The sequence below is a fragment of the Ascidiella aspersa genome, chromosome 2 (genome assembly GCF_963924565.1).
Source record: "Ascidiella aspersa chromosome 2, kaAscAspe10.2, whole genome shotgun sequence".
In the NCBI taxonomy this organism is placed as follows: domain Eukaryota; kingdom Metazoa; phylum Chordata; class Ascidiacea; order Phlebobranchia; family Ascidiidae; genus Ascidiella; species Ascidiella aspersa.
Window position 1 is genome coordinate 10,304,689 of NC_139448.1, and position 13,761 is coordinate 10,318,449.

General features: G+C 34.5%; 1 protein-coding gene across 2 annotated transcripts; it reads left to right on the forward strand.

Moving 5' to 3' along the window:
* Positions 1-393: 393 nt before the first annotated feature.
* On the forward strand, positions 394-12,956 carry LOC146163561 (uncharacterized). Of its 2 annotated transcripts, none has more exons than XM_083381212.1 (11): positions 394-1,661; positions 1,914-1,949; positions 2,441-2,535; positions 3,546-3,743; positions 4,037-4,172; positions 6,438-6,586; positions 8,082-8,275; positions 8,754-8,894; positions 10,911-11,075; positions 11,830-11,923; positions 12,747-12,956. In XM_083381212.1, exons 2-11 carry the CDS (start codon positions 1,931-1,933, stop codon positions 12,813-12,815), a joined length of 1,260 nt encoding a protein of 419 aa, XP_083237338.1. In that variant the 5' UTR covers positions 394-1,661; positions 1,914-1,930; the 3' UTR covers positions 12,816-12,956. The 2 variants fall into 2 exon arrangements, with proteins under 2 accessions (XP_083237338.1, XP_083237337.1); XM_083381211.1 differs by having other exon boundaries at positions 395-1,661; positions 1,897-1,949.
* The last annotated feature ends 805 nt before the right edge of the window (positions 12,957-13,761 follow it).

Sequence of the window (13,761 nt, forward strand, 5' to 3'; positions counted from 1 at the left end):
TTCGAATTTGTTCGATTTATCGCTTTTCTATATTTTGTTAAGATGCAATAAATTGTATTTTGCTTCTACCTACTTTTAGACAGTTGTTTTGATAAATGAAATAATCTCGAAAACCACTATCAGTGATGTAGTAAAAATTGCTTATTTAGTTTGCGGCACTGCAGGTTTAAGAAGTTAATGTTGCAAGTTTATACAAAGCAGAACTTGAGGCTATCCGCGATACTAAAAAGTTTAAATGCACCTTGGGAGAAAGGTGTTCGCCAGGATTCGATTATGAAACTAGAATTTAATCTTATAAAAGCCGTGGCAAAACAGGGACGTTAGCTTGCTTGAAAATATTCATTAAGAATTTGGCGTATGGCCGCTTTGTTTGCTTAATATTGGCTGCTAAGTAGGGACTTGATTCTACTTATTTCGCTAGATTTCTCGTGTAAAGCAAACTTTTTTCTCGAGTTCGCGCTTGTTTACCGTTAAAGGTGGTTGACTTCGTGCTATGGTCTGGCGACGATCAGTTAGCAAATATATGCTGCTATTTGCGTAGTCGAGATGGTTAGTGTGAATCATTGTCGTAGATAACGGAAATTGAGTGAGAGTTTACCAGTGTTTACATACAGATTAAGGGTCAGAATAATTATTTAACAGTTCAAAATTTCCAAGAATATTTCTGGTATACCACCATGCAGGTGTGGATTATGGCATAATTTTAGTAGGGTATGCTGTGTTTTACGTGAAATGTTAAAAGTGATTGAGTGGTGTTTATATCTGGCTGATGGGATCATAATAATGAGGCAAATCTGGAAAACCTAATGAACAACCAATACGCTTTTCACTCGTATACAAACACCTTATTAGGCTTACCTTAGTACAATAGCAAACAGTATGAAGGAATTACAAATATATATGTACACAAGAGACAGAGAAATTGCACATATGCACCAATGATATTTTGCCCACTTAAGGTTTATTAAATTGTGCATTTATTTAAAATGGAATTCCACCCACAAGTTTGTAACTTGTTTTGTATTTTTTGAAAATGTCAATGGCAAAGTTACTGCTGCTGGTCCACAATTCTACTACATTTTCGTCTTTGGTTTATTTTGCTAACATTATTTGAGTTAAAGTAAGAGTTTGGATTTGGGTGGGTAATAAGTAGTATTATTATATTAATTCTCACATATTTATTTCTTACAGTTTTAATTTTGACAACGTTTCGTAACTGTAAAAAAAGTGGTAGGATTTTAGACCAGCACCTTCGTCCAAAATGTGGAAAATATGGCAAATGTAGCCATGTTTTGTTTTTAATTGAACCAACCTACACCCCCTTTTCCCCAAAAGAACTACTTTACTATATGTTACACAAGCGAGGTGCTTCTTTACCTTTGGTGCACCCGTTTATCATAAGTTTTTTTTGCCCTTGCCCCCACCAAATCTTGTCAAGTTTTCTGCTCCTTGCTAGAATGTGCGATTGTCAAAACTGTTGTGAGGATAATAATCATTTAATATAAATGACTGGTGAAGTATAACATAGTTTATCCCTTTTTAAAGTTCTACCGAATAAGAATAGTGGCATAATTATCGATAGTACAATCTTCTGGGGTAGTTTGAGGATTTACTGACAAGTCCCTGCCCATAGCCGAGAATAAGTTCAAACCTCGCTGCAGGTTCGTCTTTTTAAAAAAGTTTTTTTTTTTTTTTTTCAGAGATAAAATACTGACCCTGTTTCACTAACGTATAACATTTATTTTTTGTTTTAACCTTCTTGTATTTTTATTGTTTCTGTGTGTATTTAGTTAAAGAAACTTTGTTGGGAAAAGCGTTGTTCTGCATATATGCAAATAAACTCTCTTTTTGTGACCTAAACATCTCATCAAAATAAATAATCTTTGTTTTTTACAGTGTTTTTTTCGTCATAGATTAAAGTTGATAAAAGATGCCAACTGTTGCTTATCGTAAGTTGAAAATGTCTTCTTTAACTGTTATTTTAATAATTTATTTCCTTTTACCTAAGAGCTGATGTTTGTTTATTTAATAAATATTGTTGTTGGTTTTACCACTCAGTCATTTTAACTGGAATTTTAATTTAGGAGTTAGTCAGTTTGTGGAAGGAGATTATGTTTTGATTAAAATATGATGCAGGTTAACATTAAGTTGCTAGCATGTGTAATTTATATGTTTCACTTTATTTTGTTGTCTTCACATTTCACTGTTTTTTGCAAAAATTTCTATTTATGCCAATAAAAAAGTTACTATACTAAGACAGTTATATTTTAAGCAACACTTTTATGATTTTTATTTCAGGTAACAATCTGTATCTTGGTTAGAAGCACCTCTATTACAGGGCACCAAAATTTACTATATAGTTTACTTGCATCACCTCATGTGATTTGTACATATAAATAATTAAAAAAAGATATATCATGTTTTTTTTGTTTTGTTTTAGCATCTTATCCTCCAAGGAGAAGACGAAAGGGCGGTTGTTCCTGTGATCAAAACTATGCAAAATCACTGCAGGGAATATGCAAAGTTATTGCTTTGGTAAGGAAAGTTTATCTAACAAAGAATAGGAATGAAACAAATCTGTGTACAAAGTCATAATAAATTTGTATTCAAATTGGTAAATGTTGTTCTATTCTATGTTTTAAATTATAAAATGTTATATTGTTTTTTTCCAAAACACATTGTGTGCTTGCCCTAAAAATTATAACCTATGTTTAACTCTTGTTATTAAATGAATGTGATTGTGAAATTGAACACAACTGGGTTTGGGTAACTGGATGCTGAGCCGAGTACAATAAGTGGATAGTGCATTTAATGCCTGAATGAGCCTCTGTGAATGGAATGACATCATTCTGTCTGGAAACCTTTTGTGGCCTTCAGTGTTGCAACTCCTTGAGATAACATCCACAGCAATGCCATACACACATTGTATTAAAAGCTAATATATATATTATTTGTTAAGAATTGCACTGTATCACTATATAACTATTATCAATAGGAGGAAAAGGTTTAAACTGTTATCTTGTAACATAACTTTAAATTTGATTATATATATATCAACAACTTTATCAGAAATTTACTGTGACTTTGACAAAGGTTTTGTTACCAAGTTATGTTTTTTGTTAAAATTCCAATATAGAAATTAAAATAGGTAAACTTCTAGTTTATTCCATTTACCTTTTTATGACAACGTTACAAACAATTAAACAATTAATATTCAAAAGTTATAAAACTGTGTAAAATTACCATATGTTCTTGCCTTTTATACAGTTGCTGTGCAAAAAAAACATTTTTGGCTGTTGATAATTTATTGAAATTTTTTTTTGGCTGTTGATAATTTATCGAAATTTTTTTTTGGGTGTTGATCATTTACCCCGACATTCTGCAAATAATTAAAAATATAAAAAAATGTAAAATAAAGCATGCTCATGTTGCAGCAAAATAAAAGTTAAAATATTACACCATATTTAAGACAATGTCACCACCAATACATTTTCAAACTCACCAAAAATCGTTTTTTAAATCTATGCTTATTTTTTTGATTCAAGATTTGCGGCATGTTGACCTTTATTATCATCGGTGCCTCACCCTACTGGCGTTCGATCTTTGTGGTGGAAGCGGTTACCTGGCCGTTTCACATTGTCATGTTGCTCACCATCTCTATGTGGCTAGCCACTGGATTTATGTACGGCTTCTTTCTAACTCGCTTCCACTTGGACTGGCCGCACATCGCCTGGCCTAAAGTGGTAAGTGTAACTGTATATTTTTGCTTGACTACCAGGGACAACAGTTTTGAACTGCAATTAAAATTGGCACCAATGTGCAATGAAATGGTAATTTCAATATTGCAATAATTAAAAAAAAGAAGATTGTATGGTAAAAGCATTGCTAAATAAAACCGCTTAATTATAACTATGTATTTTTCAATTTCTGCTCTTTATTTTTTTTTTGTACTAACTCACTCTCTGTATGGAATTTAAAAAGTTTCAACACTAATTTAAAATGTAGGCAACAGATTTTCTAAATCATTTTTGTGTAGGAATTGGAGTTCAACGTTGCGATGGTTATTATTACACTTGTTGCTGCCATTCTGGAGGCAGCCAACGTCTGGCGATGGGACATGTCCAGAGGATTCCAGACTAACTTGCAAGCAGGATCCAGTGCCTACAACAATAGTAAGTTAGCAAACTTGTTGTTACGCCGCGCCGCAACCTGAGCACTGGGGATACAGTTGACCGGCGGGTCGCAACCGCGCGAGTTCACAAGTGGCTTGTTTTGCAGAACGTGAGAACACCACCCGCTAGACTGACAGTTATAGATTACAAAATTAAAGGTTACATGTCAAGTTTGAAACGAGGCGAACTGAAGCAGGAAAACACAGGAATTTTACACACAACAATGCGGAAAACTTTGCATCATCAAATATGATATTATGTAACTGAAGAACATATTTGGCAAACGAAAGCTGAAACGCGTAATCTAAAGCCCTATTTAAAAATTCGTAAGATAACTTAATGAACTCTAAGATTTGGCTTATGGCAGTTAATTAATTTGGGTGTTTAAGTGTTGGTAAACACGTAACACTTGTATAATGCTCAACTAGCAACTTCAACTAGGAACTACACCAGTATCAGTTGTTTCCTAACTTTTAAATATTTTACCTGGCTGCTCTCTGTATTTTTTTGGGTTCACCATGACCTGCAAAATAATAATTTAAAACATAATTTAAGTCTGTTTGTCAAGTAAATAATATTACAACAGAACAAATATACAGTGAAGTTAAATGAGATGGGTGTACTTTCCTTTAGTCAGCTTACCTATTCTGGTTGCTTTTTATGACAGAGGGCTTTTAATTTGCTGCAAAGACCCTTAAACTGGTTAACTGGACCTTATTGGTCTCTGGACCATAAGAACCTTTGCACTCCAATCTAATTCAGGGGTGGCAACCTTTTGTAGGCAGTGTGCCAGTTTATGAATAATTTCAAAATGTCAACAACTCGCATGCCAAACATTTAAGGTTTTGGTTTGTACATGCAACCAGGGCGCCGGAGTAGGTTAAAAACAACCCTAGTCCGACTCTGTCTAATTGTGCAATTTCATCTAGTGCCGAGTCCTGCTCAGACAATATGTATTTATTCCACCTTAACAATTTACAGTTTGCTGCCTTGTGCCTTATCTGTTTCGAAATTTGGCGCTGCTCATGCGCACACATCGAGACTCGGTAGTTTTAGGCAATCTTTCTCGAGTCCCGAGTCCGACACCGCAGCCCTGCTGTGATCTGACATCTAATTTACGTATCTTGGGATACGACATTAAACTTAATTTTATAGGTTAAATTCTGTAAAGATGCCCTAACTCTGCTGAAAAAACGAACTGTCAAACACAATATTGTGTGTAGATACATAAACGTCCATTGTGAGGTTCTAAATCCAACCATTATTGGAACGCTTCTTATTGGCTGAAATTTCATTATGTCATATATTTTATTGAGCGCCGCTGTAGTGCCAATACTTAAGGAAAAATGGTGAGAAGTTTCGGAAAAATGGTGAGAAGTTTCGGAAATCTAATCGTTATTGGCGCAGGACTATTGACTATCCTGCAAAATCATAAGGCGTTCTTTAAAAAAATCGTGTATTGTCGCGTCGGTAAATGAGATAAAACTAATTGACTTATTGTCAAAGACTTCTCGCTGGTATAGAATCCTACCACTGCGTTGAAACAATATTAGAGCAGTGCACAATACTTTTTTTATCTGTGACGTCATAAAATTTCAGCTAACAGGAAGCGTTCCAATATTTTTTGGATTTGGAACCTCACAATGGACGTTTAGGTATCTGCCAATACTGTGCCCGCTATTTTTTTAACATACTTCAACGCTTTTCAGCCAATACTTAGGAGTGTTAATTATTATCAGTTTCGCTTTATAGCTTGCTTGGTTTTTCCGTTGCACAAAAACGCAAGTGCTTAATTTTAATGTAGAATGCCCTGCGTTTTTACGCAGTAAACTTCAGCCAATTTTAGGGTATTGTGACGTAATACAAATGGTTAGTCGTAAACAACAAGTTTATCGACCACAAAAAATAGTGTTAAATACAACAGTTAAGACACTAATTTGTGACACAAACTGGAAATGTGTACAAACGTTTAGTTAGCGGTAGTGGACTAGTGGTGTAATAATAATGTTAATAATATGATAGTGATGTAATGGTTGCACTTTCTTAAAGTGATGTAGCATTCACGTTAAATCATTTGGCGTGCCCTGAAAAATCATCTTGCATGCCACGCGTGCCAGGGGTTGCCGACCCCTGATCTAATCAATGTATATTATCACTGTGTCAAATAAAGTTATTTGAACAGAAACCTTGCAATAATTCTAATTGGATTCTGTAGTAGCTTTATCTCTGTTTCTTGCAATCTCAAGTTTTACTTATTGTTTGCAGTTGGCAGTTTGGGTTATCGCCCTGGCATGACTTTCAGCCAGTCGATGGGTTTCAACAGCTACTGCTCAAGATACCCCAATGACTGCAGGGACTACTTTGCTCTCTTGACAGGACACAGCTCCTATTATGGAAATCATATTTTTGCAACTGTAAGTTGAAAACACAGTATAAGCTTGTTTTTACAAAACCACTACAAGCCTGGTGCAAGGGTTAGATATTTATATTTCAAGTTTCACTCAGTAACCCGTATTTCTAAACCTTAATTTTACCCGATACTAAGTGTATAACAGCTAAGCTTTGATGGCCAAATTCTCTTTACTGACCATTTTGTAAGCGAAGAAAACATGTGGCGTTGGCAATAATAAGTTCAAATTTAACTAAAATAAGCTATGTCTTTGTATTGCTTTCGCTATTTTCTCAAATCATTGAGGAATCTTTCTCAGAAAAAACCTGATAAATCAAACCATATAAAACTACTCAGTCGGCGATCCAACCAAAACAATATAATATATTGTTATTACAAATTATGTGATATGGTGCATTTTTTTAGATACTGTTACCCTTTCAATGTTTAGTTTTGAATTGAAGTGCTTACCTATGTCATTAAATCACTTTTGATTTTTCAATTAGAAAACTCTGTTGTATTAAAATATTTCCATATTTTATTTATGTTCGTTTAAATATTAATTGAACAAAAATCAGTCAAGGTATTTATGGAAGTTACATACATGAATGAAAGATGAAAAATTGGAAATAAGGTGGAAAATAAAGCCACAGAGTTACATACATGAATGAAAAAAAATATATTGTTCAAATATTAATTAGGTTGAGTCATTTGAGAATGATTGTATATGCAGTCATTGCTTGCTACTTATTGGCACAGCAAGTATCTCTGAGTAATATGAATGTGAAAGCAAACATAAGATAAACGAAACTGCCATGTCAGTAGCGGCGATAAAAGTGTGCTGTAAACATTCAATGTGGTAAATCAACACTGTCTCGCAATTTGTGACGCATGTCTGTGTCAAACTATAGTATGTAAGAATCCCATGCACCTGGAAATGTGACCGATGACATAAATAGCTTATTGATAAAACCATTACCCTGTAGAATACTGGTTCTTACAATTACTTTTAACACTGTTTAAACAAAAAACGAACAATAAATGCTGAAATTCAGTCATTTTTTGTGGCCATGTTTAAACGTTATTTCTACATAGAAAAAAGGTATAAATGCTTCATTCCCAGGATTATAATTTCCTCTATAATATTGTATATCTGCATAAATATGAATATATATATAATAATATTATATATACTCAACGAGCAATATTAACTGGGTGAAGTGACTCTCTAAAGTTGAAGAAGTTAAAGACAGGTATTTTAGCAGCCTGCTTATTGGAGTCCGGTGTATAACAAAAAAAACAGGTAAGAGACCGTCGTGCCCCTCACCTTAAAGGCCAGGCGTCTTTCATACCCTTACCTACCCGCAACTTCAATGTTAAGTGTGTGTGTTTAATTAATGCTTTGTTGCAACCTAACAAGCAAGCTTTTTTTAAGTTTAAACCACAATATCCTTGAGTTTTGTGTATACCCTTTATTTGTACTCCTCAGTGACACCTACATTTCTACCTCCCCCACGTAGATCCTTCTTTTTGTCTTGCTGATCTGCTACATGGTGGCCACCTTCTTTGCATTCCGAACCTGGAGAGTGTTCCGACGTGATATGCACAAGGAGCGGGACCCAAACGCCCCATTGCCAAAACCATCGGCATGGGCCAGATTTAGGTTCAGGATGTCTGAAGTCAAGGTACCAACAACTGCTGCCATCGCAGAGAGGTAAATGCCTTTTTTGGATTGCATGAAAATTTCGATGCTGAATGCAAATAGTGGCTCCCAAACTATTTTGGCCCACGGCACACTTTTAACAGAACAACAATAGAGTAATTTTACAATCGCCCTTAACACACAACAAACTATATGTTTAAGTCTAAAATGCTTGTGTGTATGCCTATTGGTAAGACAAATAATCTCTTTTCCAAAATTACAATAAGTTTCGCGGCACACTTGACAATCTCTCGAGGCACACAGTTTGGAAATCACTGCTTTAAGTACTTACATGATCATTTAGAAAATTTAAATTGAAATATAATTGTGTTTCGAGTTTTGGATATTGTTAAACAAGTTTACTAAAAAGTATTTTAAATCTAAGCAGCATTCCATTGCAATCAGACACTTCTGTTGCTTGTATCGATGTTACAATAATCATTGCTCTTGCTTTTTTATTATTTAAGCCTATTTATTTTTGTTTGTCTAGATTTCAAAGAGCTGTAAATCGCAATGGTGATGCCAACCCTGCTCCAGAAAATGATGTTGAAATTGGAACCTACTCTCCCACAGAAAAAGTGGCGCTAAATAGTGATGATGACAGTACAATTAAAAAGTCCCACCATTCAAGGTAATATATATATATATGTAGGATTAAGCTTATAACAGCAAAACTAAAACAAATTCAATGTTTGTTTATATTTTATTTTTTTAACTTTTTAATGTAAACTTATTTTTTATTTAAAATATATAGAAAACAAGTAATGTGTGTCTTTCTTTCTAAGTTTAATAACTCCGTTAGATTTAATATAAGATAAACCATATCTTGTTTTTAGACTTGTTGCATGTATGTAAAACGATTTATGCAAGTTTAAATAAAATTTGTAATCATTGGCTTTAATTTACAAGAATGTGCCCCAGGCACATCAGCCAGCTCTGGGATTGTAAGTGCTTCGTTCTTCGAACATAAATTGTACTGCGGTTATGCTGGTTTTCAATTTAAATATATTGCTTGTATTCATTAAATGGGTTGGAGATTGGACTGATTAGTTTTGGTTTATATAAGTAAATATATTAACCAATGTTTCACCTTTTGAAATTGATTTTTCTTTATCTAACTTCAATTTATGACACAGCACAAAAAAAGTTAATGGATTAAACTTTTTAACTAGGAGACCATCGTGATGTTGTTAGTGATTACGCTTTGTTATTTGGCTGGTGAATAATTTTAACCACTGAATTTCTCCTCCGAAGGCAATTTACTAGCAATTCTTCTTCTTCTTCTTAGACCTTGAGAAAATATCTTGAAAACAGAATAACATTAATTTCGAATTGAGTTAACCATTTAGAGACTGCTTTAAAACAAGTGGGCATTAATATATAATCAAAACAGCTGTGATTGAAGTTTAAACCAGGGAGTCGAACCGTTTGACTTTTCCGGTTCTGGTTCGGTTCGGGTTCAAGGATTTTTTTGGAATGCAGTTCAGATCCAGTTTCGGTTTAGAGCGATTTAAAAGTTCCAGTTCAGCTCCGGTTCGACCATCGTTATTTCAAAACGTGTTCATAAGTTCCGGTTCGGATATAATATAAGTTGCGTTAAATCTAAAAATGTGGGTCAACAAATGTAGAGAATAATCTTTCAATAGTAAGTCATTCAATTAAAGTTACGTGACGTATTAAAAAAACAGCAACTCATTATTGAAATATCTAAAAAATAAAAAAATAAACGTTTTTTAATCAATATTTAAATTTGTTCATAAAATTTTGAACATGGCATAACTTCGGTCTTTAAATTACAAGTGGTGACGTCATGCTGAAGCGAACCGCTATTATAAACAGGTTCGGTTAAGGTTCATGTTCTTTCAAATTATTCGGTTCAGTTCCGCTTAGGCTCCTTGAAATCGTTCAAAAAACGGTTCAGGATCGGTTACGGTTCGGAAAAAACTGACCCAAAACCGGTTCATAAAGTTCCGGTTCGGTCCTGATTCGACTCCCTGGTTTAAACAGTGGTTCTCAACCTTTTGTGAGTCATAGCCCCTTTCCATTTGCTCTCCACACTTTGTGTCCCCCCCTCCTCCGTGCTCACGAAATGTAAAAATTTTTTGCAAGATAGTTATTTAAATTTTTTTACAAGATAGTTATCTGAAGAAATAATGTGAAACTAAAAATATCAGTTATTTAAAATCTATAGGAAGTTTGTAACAAAACCATTGAAAACGGACAAAGTCTCGGTTTTGTAAAGTTATCTTTTGTACATGAACAAATTATGCTGTGAATTGGCCAAGCATTAAATGCGTTTTACTTGAATTGCAACTTTGCCGTGCTTACGACACTACACTATCTTAGATTTCACAATCATAGATAAAAGTAAGATACTTTGTGATGAGGCCTGGACTAGCAGTACATTTGACTTCTTTTGGTCGAACCATAACTAAATCATTCGCTACTGTTTAATCTGGTTCTGTTTCAATTTTATACAGTTATTTTTTCTGAAATGCACATAAATAAAAATCGGCACACTTGTGAACTGAAATTAAATATAAAAAATTACAACCTAGACCTTGGGTTCGCTGTGTAACAAGTATATAAACAGCCATCTTTTATCATTAAGACCATAGCCAAAAACTTGTCTATAAATCTCTTCCAGCTCGGTGTACAGCGGCAGCAACACTCACAAGTCGCACCGCAGCCATCACTCGCATCACACCTCCAGCGACGACAGAAGATCACGCTCCTCATCGGGAACTAGGAAGCACAAACAAGATGCCGACCGTGACAGCGATTATCACAGCTCTTCCAAGAGTGGAAAAAGGTGGGGGATATAAACTGAGAAAATATTTACAGTAGCAGAGTGTGCATATGCACGCGTATCTCATCTAATTTAAAATGTGCTTTCTTTGGTTAATATTGGTATTATTATTGGTTAATTATTGGTATTATATGTTGGTATTATTTTTATGCCGACCTCTATGTTTCTAATTAAACGGCCTCTGGAAACCACAAGCAAAAAGTATTTTCCGGTGATGATTTCGGCACATTTTCGGTTTACTGATTTAGCAGGTTATATGACCTATAATCGTTTTTGTACCGGTAATACAACCACTGCCGTTACAAAAAAATACAGAAATATGATGTCTTACACAAATTCCAAATTACTGTCGAAAAACTTGGAAATTCTCACTTTATTAACGCGGACCCCCTACAAAAATTTTGGTTCGGGTGGACCCACGTCGGCATAAAATTTTTAGAGATTACGTCATAATACCAGGAATTTTTAGAAACATGCTGTTTTCGGCCAACAAATGTGAAACTGAAATAAAGTCTAAATACATTTAAAAATGCGCCAAAACGTTTTTTTTTTCAAATAAACCCTTATATACATATAGATTTCAAATTATACACCACGATTTCAATTAGGTCTTTATGCACCCCTAAAAAACGTGCCCCAAAGGGACCATGAATATGTTTTAGATGAAGCACATTTTTAACACGAACATAGGCCAAATGTCACAAATATAATATCATAAACATAGATCTTTCTACTTAAAACAACATACTTTTTTCAGGTCTCAACATTCTGGCTCAGAATCTCGCTCCAAGCACCACAGAAGTTCTGACAAGGAGATTCGCAAGGATGACGACGTGGTGGGTGGAAAGAAGGTAAGAGGTTTTGTACAATATTTCTAACATGTTGTCCAAAGCGCCCTCTTCTTTGAATTGTGATTCCGGATACCTTAAAACCAGTGTTTCCCAACCCACGGGAACGCGACCTAAATCATGTGACCGTTTAATTAATTGGGCCCCCACTGCAGTATTTCGCATAGTTAGATTTATCATAATCGGTGTAGAGCCAGATTTCTTTAAAACTTGACAAAACTGTTGGAGAAATACCAAGCCACGGCTCATTAATTAAATCCGATGTTATTTGTCCTGTGTTTTTTTTACTTAGAAAATGTTCATTTAATAAAATCGGTTAGGCAAAGATTGATTGGTATACTTACGATTAGTGTTTGGGTCGCCGCTAAAGAAGATTAAAAAACACTGCGTTAAACGTTAAAAAAGAAAAAAATGCCAAACCGGACTAATTCAATGGTCTTGTAATATCAATGTTAGATAATTAAGTAAAGGAATAATATTGGCAGTAAGGAGTCAATAAAGATGATGCTTTTGATCAACAAGTTGATAATTTTGTATTGTTCGGCATACTAAATGGAGTCCCAAATTCTTGTTTTTTTTGTTAACATTGCAGAACAGCAATAGCAGTGTTTTATGCCAGTAGGAAAAAAAGACCCATTTAGTGCCCTTCGCTTAGTTAAAAAACTCTGTAGAACCCAGGCTTAAAAATAGTTGTATGAAACATTTTTATATTTGTTCTTTCTACATACAATACTCGCACCTTGAACATTGTTCTAGTAATCCCATAAGCCTATAATGGAAACTACCGTTCACATACCCCTGTGTATCATATGCTTTGTTTCCGCAGAGATCTAGCAAGTCCAAAGACGACGCAAGTTCAACCACCACGTCGCCAGTTGCATCGTTCATGGTCTGAAAGTCCCCTTGCCAATTCCTGCCAGTTTATGGAAAACACATACAACGGAAGGTGTAAGACCGGGCAAGTTAGCGCCCATCTATATTGCAAAAGGTCCCAGAGTTGCTGTTTTCACACCGGCTTGTCCCGCTATTCTCCCCTCTTTTGTTTATATTTTGATGTTGTTTTGTTCTGAGCAGTGTTTTTGTTTTTATTCGCTGCCAAGTTTTGTTTGTGCTTTTTTGAATGCGACCAAATGTTGTAAATGTTTTTTTGTTCTCCTATTTCATATAGTTGTGGTATACATTTTATTTGGGGAATAATTCTCGTTTAGAGGGTTTCAAACATTGTCGATCAGAACAGAACTTTTATTGGAATGTCAAATAAAAAAGAATATGTAGGGGGCGACGCGGGTTTATTTTTATGCTTTGAATTCTTGTTCGTCACAGCTTACATGTTGGACAAAAAAGTATTTTCTTGTACATTGATACGTTTTATATTTTTTAACAAACTGGTGCGTTTTTTTATTTGTCTTTTTTACGCCGTTTTATCTTTTTGTACAAGTCAGTCGAATCAAATGCTCCATTTTGTACCTATCGAGTGATTTTGCTTTTGTTTTTGCTATTTTTTCAAAACGTACCAATTTTCATATACAGTCGTAACCAAACCGTAAACGGTTCTAATCTGTTTCATATAATCTGTCGTGATTCTTATCTTTCTTAAAAAAATCTAGTTTGCACTTTGCCAAGGCCTTTTTGTATCGAATCAACATTGTGCGCTAATTTCAAGAGATATGCATTTTATTTTGTCCGGTGCTAGCGTTTTGCAAATTAAACACAAGCTATATTTTTATACCGATCCGCTATATAATATTGCGACGTTGGGTTGGTGTATACCATTTTCTTGCTAATATTGTTGCTTGGATGGAATATGTTCGATAAAATATCACATTTTAGCAATGTTGGTT